Source organism: Musca vetustissima, unplaced genomic scaffold, assembly GCF_032173495.1.
Source record: "Musca vetustissima isolate MV318-11 ecotype Yass unplaced genomic scaffold, APGP_CSIRO_Mvet_v1 utg13361, whole genome shotgun sequence".
Classification (NCBI taxonomy): Eukaryota; Metazoa; Arthropoda; class Insecta; order Diptera; family Muscidae; genus Musca; species Musca vetustissima.
The window spans coordinates 12,254-25,273 of record NW_026875649.1 but is presented as its reverse complement, the minus strand read 5'-3'; the positions used below and the strand labels follow the sequence as shown (position 1 = coordinate 25,273).

Below are 13,020 nucleotides of genomic sequence, written 5' to 3'. Positions count from 1 at the left end.
TTTTACATTAAATCGGACGAAAATATATATGGGAGCTATATCTAAATCTGAACCGATTTTCACGAAACGTAGCACACTTCATCCTAGTCCTAATACAGTACGCTATGCCAAATTTCGTGCAAATCGAAACATATATAGGGTCTTTGGTGCACCATTTACATGAAATCGGACGGAAATGTATATGGCAGCTCTATATAAATGTGAACCGATTTTCACGAAACGTGGTACACATAACTCCAGGCTCAATTCAGTACGCTGTGCAAAATTTCGTGCAAATCGAAGTTTATACAGGGTATTTGGTGCACCATATACATCAAATCGGATAAAAATATATATATCGGAATAAAATATATATACCTAAATCTGAACTGATTTTCTCGAAACTTCGCATACTTCATTCCAGACTCAATTCAGTACGCTGTGTCAAATTTCGTGCAAATCGAAAGATATATGGGAACTTCGGTGCACCATTTACCATAAATCGGACGAAAATATATATGGGAGCTATATCTAAATCTGAACCGATTTTCACGAAACTTAGCACACATCATTTTTGACTCAATTCAGTACTCTTTGCCAAATTTCGTGCAAATCGAAGAATATGTAGGGACTTTGGTGCACCATTTGCATTAAATCGGACGAACATATATATGGGAGCTATATCTAAATGTGGACCGATTTACTTCAATTTTGATAGGTTTCGTCCAAGTGTGTTGTGCCAAATTTCATCCAAATCGGATCATAAATGCGACCTGTACTTTGTTGGCAATTTAAGATCTACAGGCGGACGGACATGCATAAATCGACTCAGCAAGGGATTCTATGCATATTCTCAAAAGGAACCATGTGTCTATCTCGTTTCCTTTTGCCTGTTACAAACATATGCACAAAGACATAATACCCTGTACCACAATGTGGTGAAGGGTAAAAAAATCTATGCCTTGGCTGGATTTCAAAAAATTTCCACGTCCCTGGTATATCCTTTGGAAAACTATTTTTTCTCCTCCTTCCCCCTATTTGCTTTTTATCACATTTTAATAAGAGCAACAACAAACATGAATATTTTTAAGGAAGGATAACAACATTTACCCACTCATCTTTTGATTGTTATTTAAGTGGAATGTTCGCTGTGTGCAGAACACTTCTACAAAAGTTGCCTTGCAACTAAATGGAAAGAAAATCGTTTTGTAGAGGTGAAAGGTAAAGCTGTCATCTGTCGGTTGCCTTTTACCGGGGATATAAGTTGATCGATTTAAATATTCTCCAAAAGAGGATATTAACTTTAATTTTGCCTTTTTACCATGATTATAAGATTCTATTTTACCATGGAAGAAAACGATTCTCCGGCTTCTAAAGGAGGGAGGGATCACGGTAAAGCAATCAGTTGCCATTTATTTTCCTCTCATCTCGAATTAAGTGGTTTTGTTTAAGGGAGCGTATACATAATGACGTTATGTATACGCCATTAAATTGCCACCGTGGCGTATACTTGGTATCATTACTTATCCTCGAAAAAATTATATTATAATTTGATTTCAAACATCTTATTTTTACATTCAATATTTATTTGAAAATATACAATATCTCTTTTAATAAATAAAAAATATTAAAACATAAAACCTACTACATTTTTTACAACATAATTACAAACTAATGGAGTTTCTGTTTTTTTTGCTTCTTCTTCTTAGGGTGGCCTAGGGAAACTATGTTGAATTTTCACTTTTCACATTATTGCCCTCAAGGGCATCCTTTTCAATGTAGTATGAAGAGCCATCGGGATTTTTACATTTGTATACCAATTTACAGCACTCTGGGTAGGGCTTTTCGGGATTGATGCGTTCGCCACGATTGCAGTTTTGGATCCATAATTTGCCGCAGCTAGAAGAAGGAAAAAAGGAAAATACATTTTTAATTATTATTGGAAAGGGATTTTTTTTATTAATTTTTCAATGCCTACAAATAGGCGTGGATTTTTATACCCTTCACCACACTGTGGTACAGGGTATTATGTCTTTGCGCATATGTTCGTAACAGGCAAAAGGAAACGAGATAGACACATGGTTCCTTTTGAGAATATGCATAGAATCACCTTCTGAGTCGATTTATGCATGCCCGTCAGTACGCCCGTCCGTCTGTCCCTTTGTAGATGTTAAATTGTAAACAAGGTACAGGTCGCATTTATGATCCGATTTAGATGAAATTTGGCACAAGTCACTTATTTGACCCAAGGACGAACCCCGTTGAAATTCAAGAAAATTGCTTCAGATTTAGGTACAGCTCTCATATACATGTTCGTCCGATTTAAGGTAAATGGGGCACCAAAGTCTCTATATCTCTATATATCTTTCGATTTGCACGAAATATGGCATAGCGTACTGAAATAAGTCTAGAATGATGTGTGCCAAGTTTCGAGAAAATCGGTTCAGATTTTGATATAGCTCCCATATATATTTTCGTCCGATTTGAGGTAAATGGGACACCAAAGTCCCTAACTATCTTTCGATATGCACGAAATTTGGCATAGCGCACTAAATTAAGCCTAGAAGGATTTGTGTTAAATTTCGTGAAAATCGGTTCAAATTTAGATATAGCTCCCACATATATTTTCGTTCGATTTAAGGTAAATGGTGCACCAAAGTCCCTGGAAATTTTTCCATTTGCACGAATTTTGGCATAGCATACTGAATTAGGTCTAGAATGATGTGTGCAAAGTTTCGTGAAAATCGGTTCAGATTTCGATAAAGCTCCCATATAGAGTGTCGTCCGATTTTAGGTAATTGGTGCACCAAAGTCCCTAAATATCTTTCGATTTGCACGAAATTTCGCACAGCGTACTAAATTAGGTGTAGAATGATGTGTGTCAAGTTTCCTGAAAATCGGTCCAGATTTAGATATAGCTCCCATATATATATATATATATATATATATATTCATCCGATTTAATGTAAATGGTGCACCAAAGACCGAATATATTCTATGAATTGCACGAAATTTGACATAGCGTACTGAATTGAGTTTAGAATGATGTGTGCTAAGATTCGTGAAAATCGGTTCTGATTTAGATATAGCTCCCATATATAGTTTCGTCCGATTTAAGGTAAATGGTGCACCAAAGGTCCTATATATCTTTCAATTTGCACGAAAATTGGGACAGATGTGCGCTAAGTTTCGTGAAAATCGGATCAGATTTAGATATAGCTCCCATATAGATGTTCGTCCGATTTAAGGTAAATGGTAAACCAAAGTGCCTAAATATCATTCGATTAGCACGAAATTTTGCACAGTGTCTGAATTAAGCCTAGAATAATGTGCGCTAAGTTTCGTGAAAATCGGTTCAGATATAGATATAGCTCGAATATATTTTCGTCCGATTTAAGGTAATTGGTGAATCAAGGGCCCTAAATATCTTCCGATATGCACGAAATTTGGCACAGCGCACTAGATTGAGCCTAGAAAGATATGTGCTAAGTTTCGTCAAAATCGGTTCAGATTTAGATGTACCCCCACACATATTTTCGTCCGATTTTAATCGGTTCAGATTTAGATATAGCTCCCGTATATAGGTTCTTCCGATTCAAGGTAAATGGGGCTCCAAAGCCCCTATATATCTTTCGATTTGCACCAAATTTGGCATAGAGTACTGAATTAGGTCCAGAATGACGTGTTGCAAGTTTCGAGAAAATCGGGTCAGCTTTATATATAGCTCCCATGTATATTTTTGTCCGATCGTAGGTAAATGGTGCACCAAAGTCCCTATATAATGCATCGAAATATATATTTTCTTCATAATTTGACACTTATTTTGAGCTTAACATGCAGTATAACAGTTTTCTGAAACTGTTATACTCGCAAAAAGTGCAAGAAAATTTGTGGGATATTCGATTTTCAACTTAATACTATCAAAATACGAATTTTGGGTGCAGTATAACAGTTTTCTAAAACTGTTATACTCGAGAAATACTCCAAAAATGTCATTATTCTTTCGATTATTTTTGTAAATTGATCAAAATACAACTTTTGGCTGCCGTATAACAGTTTTGTCAAACTGTTATACTCGAAAATTTTCGATTTTTTTTTGCAAATTTTTGACTCATTTCTTCGTCATAAAATTAGCATAACAATAAATTGTAAATAATATTGTGTTTTTGTTGTTTCAAACTGAAAAAAACGCTACACCATATCAGCCAGCATTCTTCGAAATAAGTTCAATTCTTATCAGTAGTCTGCAAAGTGCATTCGAATGTACATGTATTGAAAATAAAAATAATTTCAAAATTATAAAAAGAAACAGGGGATTTTTTAGTCAGCCTCAATTTTTTTTAAATATTTTTTGTTTTAATTTCCTTTTTCCCATTTGACCCCTACAAACTTACCCTTCCACCAGCACCGAACCATCCTCGTTGCATGTCAAACGCTGACATGGCACCGGACCAGGCTGTTGTCCTAATTCCAGTTTATCGCCACGATATGTACAATTGCCATCCTCGCCTGTAAATTCCAATCCGCAAAAAATTCCAGAAACAAGAAAAACAAAACAAACAAATTCGTTAGCATTTTTCCTCTTCTTCTTCTTTTTTTCCAAAATTCTAGAAAATTGTTTTTTGCTGAATTTTCCAAAGCACACACACACACACAAACAAATACCTGGTGGTATCAGCATCTGATAGGCTTCCGTCTCAATGCTGATTAGGGAAAATATAACGGCATATGTGACAAGCAGACACAAATAGCTTGAAATTTGTTTTTCCACAGACATGTTTTTCTTAATTTTCCACCGAAATAGAATGAGACACGCGAAGGAGACACACAAAAGAGGAGGGGTAGGCGAAAAAATATTTTTTTGAATAATTTTTCCTTTAGCGAAATGGGGGAAGACACAGAAAACAAAAGACTTTTCACAGCGAATATTAGAAATGCACTGAAATCAAAAGATTTTAGCGGCAAGATTTTGACCAACGGCGGACCGGCTAGTTGGATGACAGAAAAAGTGGGCAGGGTTGCCGAACCGCAATAAATTACGACATCCATAGATAAATCGTTTTTTATAATTTTTTAACATTTTTTAACTTGTATAACAGTTTCGACAAACTGTTATACTGCACAAACTATGCTGGAAAATGTTAAGTTTTTCAAATATATCATAAATAATGAAAAAATATAAATTTCAGCTGCAGTATAACAGTTTTCGTTAACTGTTATACTAGCCACAATGATTAAAAAATTTAAAATTAGGATTATTTTATGAAGAATTATCAAAAATCAATCATTTTATGACATTTGGTTATAGTATAACAGTTTTCTGCAAACTGTTATACTAGCCAAAACGTTCCGAAAATGTATATTTATGTTTATTCTATGAAGAATTAGCAAAAGTCAAGCATTTTACGGCATTTGGTTGTAGTATAACAGTTATTTGCAAACTGTTATACTCGCCAAAATGTTCCACAAAAGTATATTTATGATTATTTTATGACGAATTAGCACAAATCAAGCATTTTATGTCATTTGGTTGCGGTATAACAGTTATCTGCAAACTGTTATACTAGCCAAAAATGGATTTATGATTATTATGAGAAATGTTCCGAAAATGTATATTTATGATTATTTTATGACGAATTAGCACAAATCAGCCATTTTATGTCATTTGGTTGCGGTATAACAGTTATCTGCAAACTGTTATACTCGCCAAAATCATCCGAAAATGTATATTTCTAATTATTTTATGAAGAATTAGCAAAAATCAAGCATTTTATGGCATTTGATTGTAGTATAACAGTTTTCACTAAGTGTTATACTAGTCAAAATGATTCGAAGATATATATTTATGATTATTTCACGAGAATTTAGCAAAAATCAAGCATTTTATGGAATTTGTGTGCAGTACAACAGTTATCTGCAAACTGTTATACTAGTCAAAATGACCCGAAAATGTATATTTCTGATTATTTTATGAAGAATTACCAAAAATAAAGCATTTTATGGTATTTGGTTGTAGTATAACAGTTTTCTGCAAACTGTTATACTAGCCAAATTGATGCGATAATGTATATTTATGATTATTGTATGAAGAACTAGAAAAACTAACGCATGTTTTGGCATTTGGTAGCAGTATAACAGTTTCCACTAACTGTTATACTAGTAAAAATGTTCCGAAAATGTATATTTATGATTATTTTATGAAGAATTAGCAAAAAATTAAGCACTTTATCACATTCGATTGCAGTATAACAGTTTTCTGCAAACTGTTATATTAGCCAAAATGAGCCGAAAATGTATATTTATGATTATTTTATGAGAATTTAGCAAAAATCAAGCATTTAATGTCATTTGGTTGCAGTATAACAGTTATCTGCAAACTGTTATACTAACCAACAGTGATGGAAATAGTTTGTAAAGTGTTGGTGGACTGTTATATTTGAAAAAGAACGAGGGAGTGGTGTTTTTTATAGTATAACAGTTTCTTTTAAACTGTTATACACAAAAAAATGGCCTGTATAACAGTTGTTATTGTCGATTATATTATAAAAAATGTTAGAAAATTGTTATTCCGAAGAAAATATTACATAACCCATATAACGAAATTAAGATTTTTGTATAACAGTTTGTTGGTTAACTGTTATACTCCAAAATTTGTGCATATTACCTCATAACTACTTGCAAAGTACTAGTATACGTTAAAAAAATGTTTCACAGTAAAAATTTAATCAAATTTTAATATTGTATGGCCTTACATTGCAGTATAACAGTTTTCTCAAAACTGTTATACGTGGAAAAATTTAAGGAAAATTAAAAATTTTATAAAATTGATCACAAATAAAACAAAAACTAACATAACAATGTGAACAAATGCAGTATAACAGTTTACTTGAAACTGTTATACTCCCAAAAGTTGAAGAAAAATTTGAAAATTTTCCAAATTTCTTAAAAATATGACAAATTTTAGGACGTGAAATGTAGATTTAACAGTTTATGGCACTAAATTGCAGTATAACAATTTTCTCAAAACTGTTATACGTGAAAAAATTTAAGAAAAATTTAAAATTTGATAATACTGATCACAAATAAAACAAAAACAAACATAATACCGTGAAAAAGTGCAGTATAACAGTTAACTTCAAACTGTTATACTCCCAAAAAAATAAAGAAAAATGTTTTCCAAATTTCTTCCAAATATGACAAATTATAAGACGTGAAATGTAGATTTATCATTTTATAACACTAAATTGCAATATAACAGTTTTCTTAAAACTGTTATATGCCACAAAAATTAAACAAATTTTTAAATGGTCAATATTTATCACAAATAAAATAAAACATAATATAATAATGTGAAAAAATGCTGTATAACAGTTTACATTAAACTGTTATACTCACACAAATTTATGAAAAAATGAGTACATTTTAAAAAGTACACGGAAATATTACATAATAGAGCTTAAAATTGATGTATAACACTATTCTTCAAACTGTTATACTAACACAAATTGAAGAAAAAATCGTGAATTTAAAAAAAAGAAATACACATAATATTACATAATAAAGTTTGAGAATGATGTATAACAGTTTTCTCCAAATTGTTATATATAGAACAATTTTGTTTTTTTTTTGAATTTTTTATGAACGTAATTAAATACAAAGTATTTTTTATTTACTTTCCCCTTCAATAGCTTTTTAAATTAATTGAAATACAGCAACCCTATTGTTCTCCCCCCTCCCCTCCTCTCTTCAGACGTTAAACACCACACACGCTGAGCATAAATGAGATGAGAACAAAATATCATCATTTGAATGAAAAGAAACACCGACCCAGCGACACACTCACTCAACTCAAGAGGGAGGCCGCAATGAGAGAATTAAATGCATGTCGTGCGAGTTCGTTTGTACGTGAGTGTATGTGTGTCTATGTGTGTGAGTACGTGCTGTTGTTGTTGCCGCTGCTTTCGTTTAACAGGCCTCCCATTGATCTTTTGACCTACAACAAGTGTTGAATACTGATTACCATTCAATTGGTTGTTGTTTTAATTTTTTCTTGTTCTTGTTGTTGTTGTTCTTGCAATTGTTGTTATTATAGGGGGGTCATTTAATGGTTTGTTTACAAACAAAACATTTCTTTTAGTTTATTTTAATTATTTGTCGTTTTTTGAGTGGAGGGTTTTTTATTTTAGTTCTTGGTTTGCTGGTGTTGTTGTTTTTCCCCATTGAAATGAAATTTCTTCGATTTTCTATTTTAAGTTCAATGTTAATTTAATTATAAAAATAAATTTATATATTTGGAATTGATATATTGATGGGGTTTATTTTGAGGGGGTTTTCGAAATTTTTATGTGATCTTTTTGTGAATGGAAAAAAGTGTGGCTGGCTAAAAAATTTTTAAGAAGAAAAAAATAAATAAAAAATAGAAAAAAATACAAATAGAAAAAATTAGAAATTAAGAAAAAATAAAAATTTTAAAGAAAATTATAAATTTTTTAAAAAATGTATATTTTTTTAAATTATAAATTTTTAAAAACTTGGAAATTAAAAAAATAACATAAATTAAAATTAAACAAAATTTAAAAAAAATATATATTTAAAAATAAAAATTACATAAATAAAAATTTAAAAATACTACAATAAAAAATTAAAAAATATAAGCAAAATATTTAAATAAAAAAAATTAAAAATTTAGAAAAAAATTATTTAAAAAAAAACTATTTAAAAAAAAAACGAAAAAAATCCAATTTCGAAAAAAGCTGCCTGCAATCGATTATTTGAATTTTTTTAAGCTCCGGCCATTGACCCCTAGACATTATTGTAAGCACACACAAACTTAATTAACCACTATTCACATTGACCCAATAGCTGTTGTTAATGTTGTAGTTGTTGTTCTTGTATTTTTAATACTACATTACGCGATGATTACCCATAAGCATAGAGAAGCATAAATGACATTGTCACGAACAAACAATTGGTACGCAAACGTACCAATGAAGCGGCAAAGACACATGACTCACCAAGAAAGTGGCAGGGATGGGAAATTGAAAGGCATGGATTTTTTGAAATTTCAGGCTTGGATTTTTATACCCTACACAACAATGTTGTCAGGGTATTATAGCTTTGTGCAGTCCCAAGAATTTGTAACTCCGCGAAATATTGATCCTAGACCCACCTTTAAGTATACCAATCGTCATATCTTGACTAGCTGAGTCGATCTAGACATGTGTGACCGTCCGTCCGTCTGTCCATTACACTTTGTAAACACGATACTGGCCACAGTTATGGACCAATCTTCACAAAATTTTGCATGTAGAATGGGTTCTGGCCAATGAAGACCCCTATTGTTGTTGATAAAGATCGGTTAATATTTAGGGGATGAATTGGACCACAAACTTTATTTTTGCCTGATTTTCTGGTGGCTCCAGAGGCCGCAATTATGGCCCAAACATCGCGAATTTTTACAAGGAGATGGGGATCGGGCCAACGAATAAGCATGCCTGTTTTGATAAAGATTGGTCAACATTTAGCGGGTCAAATGGACCCTGACTTTTGTGTGAAAAATTACAAAATTTGTATTCTAGGGCATATATATTTTCCCCTGAAGAACAAAGCCCCGAGAAGTTGATAGCATATCCAAAAGGAGTGATTGACCTATAATTTGATATCCAATTATATTGTCGTATGTACTCGGATGTGGGAGTTGTACTTAAATATATGCAGGTGCTTACGTATTCAAATATTTTTTAGTAACCCATTACCACACTAGAGGGCGAAAATATAGTGCTGATCGCATTGAAATTTTCCATGATGATCCAGGTATGGTCAAGGACAACGCCTATAATTTTCGGTGATGATCAGATAAAAATTTTGGGATGAAGTGGGCCGAAAACGAAATTTTTTGTGTTTTTTTTTTTCGAGTTGATCTATAGGCCACAATTGAACGCCGAACATCACAACCCAAAACACAGTGAAGGGAATGTGGAAAAGTAATTAGAAGGGCTGTACTGTAATATTTGTTGACCTCTAGTTGGTCAAAAGCTACAAATATCGCGAAATACTGCCCAAGCTCAGAATACAGAACCACATAAAGTTTTATTTTCGTGGAAGTTGTGTAGGGTATCATATGGTCGGCCCCGTCCGACTATACTGCTCCGTTCACTGGTTTAAAAGTATTTTTTAAGACATCAATATAGGCGTAAGTTTTTTCAATACCAAAAAAGGCGTGGATTTTTTAAAAATGTTTTTGAGGCACCACAAATAGGCGTGAATTTTTATACCCTTTACCATACCATGGTACAGGGTACTATGTCTTTGTGCATATGTTTGTAACAGGCAAAAGGAACCGAGATAGACCCATGGTTCCTTTTGAGAATATGCATAGAATCACTTTCTGAGTCGATTTATGCATGTCCGTCAGTCCGTCCGTCCGTCCGTCTGTAGATGTTAAATTGTAAACAAATACAGGTCGCATTTTTGATTCGAATGGGATGAAATTTGGCACAGGTCACTCTTTTGGCCCAAGAACAAACCCTATTGAAATTGGGAAAAATCGGTTCAGATTCAGATATAGCTCCCATATATATTTTCGTCCGATTTAAGGTAAATGGGGCACCAATGTCCCTATATATGTTTGGATTTGCACGAAATTTGGCATAGCGTATTGAATTAAGCCTAGAACAATGTGTGTTAAGTTTTGTGAAAATCGGTTCAGATTTATTTTTTCTTCCGATTTTAGGTAATTGGTGCACCTATATATTTTTCGATTTGCACGAAATTTGGCATAGCGTACTAAATTAAGTCTAGAAAGATGTGAGTTAAATTTCGTGACAATCGGTTTAGATTTAGATATAGCCCTCATGTATATTTTCGTCCGATTTAAGGTAAATGGTGCAGCAAAGACTTTATAAAACTTTCGATTTGCACGAAGTTTGGCATAGGGTACTGAATTAAGTCTAGAATGATGTGTGCTAAGTTTCGTGAAAATCTGTTTAGATTTAGATATAGCTCCCATATACATTTTCGTCCGATTTAAGATAAATGGGGCACCAAAGTTAATATATATCTTTCGATTTGCCCGAAATATGGCATAGTGTACTGAATTGAGTCTAGAATGATGTGTGCAAAGTTTCGTGAAAATCGGTTCAGATTTAGATATAGTATATACGGGAGCTATCCGTCCGATTTAAGGTAAATGTGGCACCAAATTTCCTATATATCTTTCGGTTTGCATGAAATTTGGGATAGCGTACTGAATTAAGTCTGGAAAGATGTGTGTTAAATTTCGTGAAAATCAGTTCAGATTCAGATATAGCTCCCTTATATATTTTCGTCCGATTTAAATTAAATGGTGCACCAAAGTCCCTATATATGCATGGATTTGCACACAATTTTGCATAGCGTACCTAATTATTTCTAGAACAATATGTGTTAAATTTCGTAAAAATCGGTTCAGATTTAGATATAGCTTCCATATATATTTCCTTCCAATTTAAGGTAAATGGTGTACCAAAGTCCCTAAATATCTTTAGATGTGCCCGAAATTTGGCACAGCGTACAGAATTAAGTCTAGAATGATGTGTGCAAAGTTTCGTAAAAAACGGTTCGGATTTAGATATAGCTCCCATATATATTTTCGTCCGATTTTATGTAAATAGGGCACCAAAGTTCCTATAGTCCTTCGATTTGCGCGAAATTTGTGTTATTTGTGTGTGTTAAGTTTCCGGAAAATCGGATCAGATTTAGATATAGCTCCCGTATATACTTTCCTCCGATTTTATGTAAATGGCGCAGCAAGGTCCCTATATATACTTGGACTTGCATGAAATGTGGCATAGCGTACTAAATTGAGTCTAGAATGCTGTGTATTACGTTTCGGGAAAATTTGTAAGGATAGATATGAACAATATACCCATAGTGGTAAAGGGTATCATATAGTCGGTTCAGTCCGACTTTACTACTTTCCTTACTGGTTTAAAATTAATTTTGCAATACCGCAATCAAGGCATGGATTTTTTTAAATTAATTGTTCAATATCTCAGTAATTACACTTTTCCATCTCTGACCATTTCTTTGGCTTACTCTTCAATGAATTTCTTTCTTCTAGGTTTTTCTTGTCTTTACCAAAAGCCGTTTGGCCCACATTTGGCCAAAATTGGCCACCACCACGACATTGGCTTTGTTTCTCTTAGACTCTCTGTTGCTCTCTTGGGCTCTCCCTCTCTTTTGAACAATGGCTTACCTTGGCTTACCATTTAGTAAGCCATAACGTGTACCATTTCTTTTTTTTTTTCTCTTGTGAAAGCCAAGTCAAGCCAAAACGGCGACTTTAGTTTCGTTAAGACCGGCTTTAAGTCAAGTTCATGGTAGCGGGGAAAAAGTGATTCGCCCGAAAGAAAGTCATATCGAATTAAGCGGTTAAATTGTGTTTTTCTATTATTGGTGTTGTTGTTGCATTTCTTTGAAAGTCCATAGTGGAACAGCAAAAAAAGTAAAAGGTTGTGATTTGTTTATTTATTGGAAATAAAAACAAAAAAATACTGAAATCGAATGAAAAAAAAATTAAATATTCCACTAACGTAACAGTCGTTCAACAACAAAAATAGTGGTCTTTTGTGACAAAAAACAACAAAAACAATAATAGCTGTAAAAAATCGAAAAAAACAGAGACCATAAAAAACAATATAAAGTGAAATTGTTTGTGGTGACAATAAAGGCCATTGAGTCTACAAGGGGTCTGAGTTTTTTCTCAGAAGAAAAAAAAATCCCATAACCCGGCATCTTGGGGAAAAAGTAATTTTAAAAAATCGATGCCTTGGCTGGGGTATTGAAAAATTAATTTTAAAAGATCGATGCCTTGGCTGGGGTATTGAAAAATTAATTTTAAAAAATCCACGCCATGGCTTGGACCCCAAAAATTAATTTTAAACCCGTAAGGAAAATAGTAAAGTCGGACTGGGCCGACTATGTGATACTCTTCACCACTCTGGGTATATTCTACATATGTATCCTAGTAGACGTCGCCTCTACGTACGTCAATCGGCCTAG

General features: G+C 33.1%; 1 protein-coding gene across 1 annotated transcript; it reads right to left on the bottom strand.

Annotated features, from left to right (window-relative positions):
- Window positions 1-1,703: 1,703 nt before the first annotated feature.
- On the bottom strand, window positions 1,704-4,756 carry LOC133338165 (uncharacterized). Its single transcript, XM_061546347.1, has 3 exons — window positions 4,645-4,756; window positions 4,374-4,488; window positions 1,704-1,878 (listed from the first exon to the last, which is right to left on the bottom strand). The coding sequence occupies exons 1-3, from the start codon at window positions 4,754-4,756 to the stop codon at window positions 1,704-1,706; spliced, it is 402 nt and encodes a 133-aa protein (XP_061402331.1).
- Window positions 4,757-13,020: the final 8,264 nt, after the last annotated feature.

Excerpts from the sequence above, each read along its gene's own strand:
- LOC133338165 (XM_061546347.1), bottom strand. The coding sequence starts at position 4,756 with ATGTCTGTGGAAAAACAAATTTCAAGCTATTTGTGTCTGCTTGTCACA. Across the intron at positions 4,489-4,644 it reads TCAGATGCTGATACCACCAG|GCGAGGATGGCAATTGTACA; the intron begins GTATTTGTTTGT and ends TGGAATTTACAG. Across the intron at positions 1,879-4,373 it reads GGTTCGGTGCTGGTGGAAGG|CTGCGGCAAATTATGGATCC; the intron begins GTAAGTTTGTAG and ends TCCTTCTTCTAG.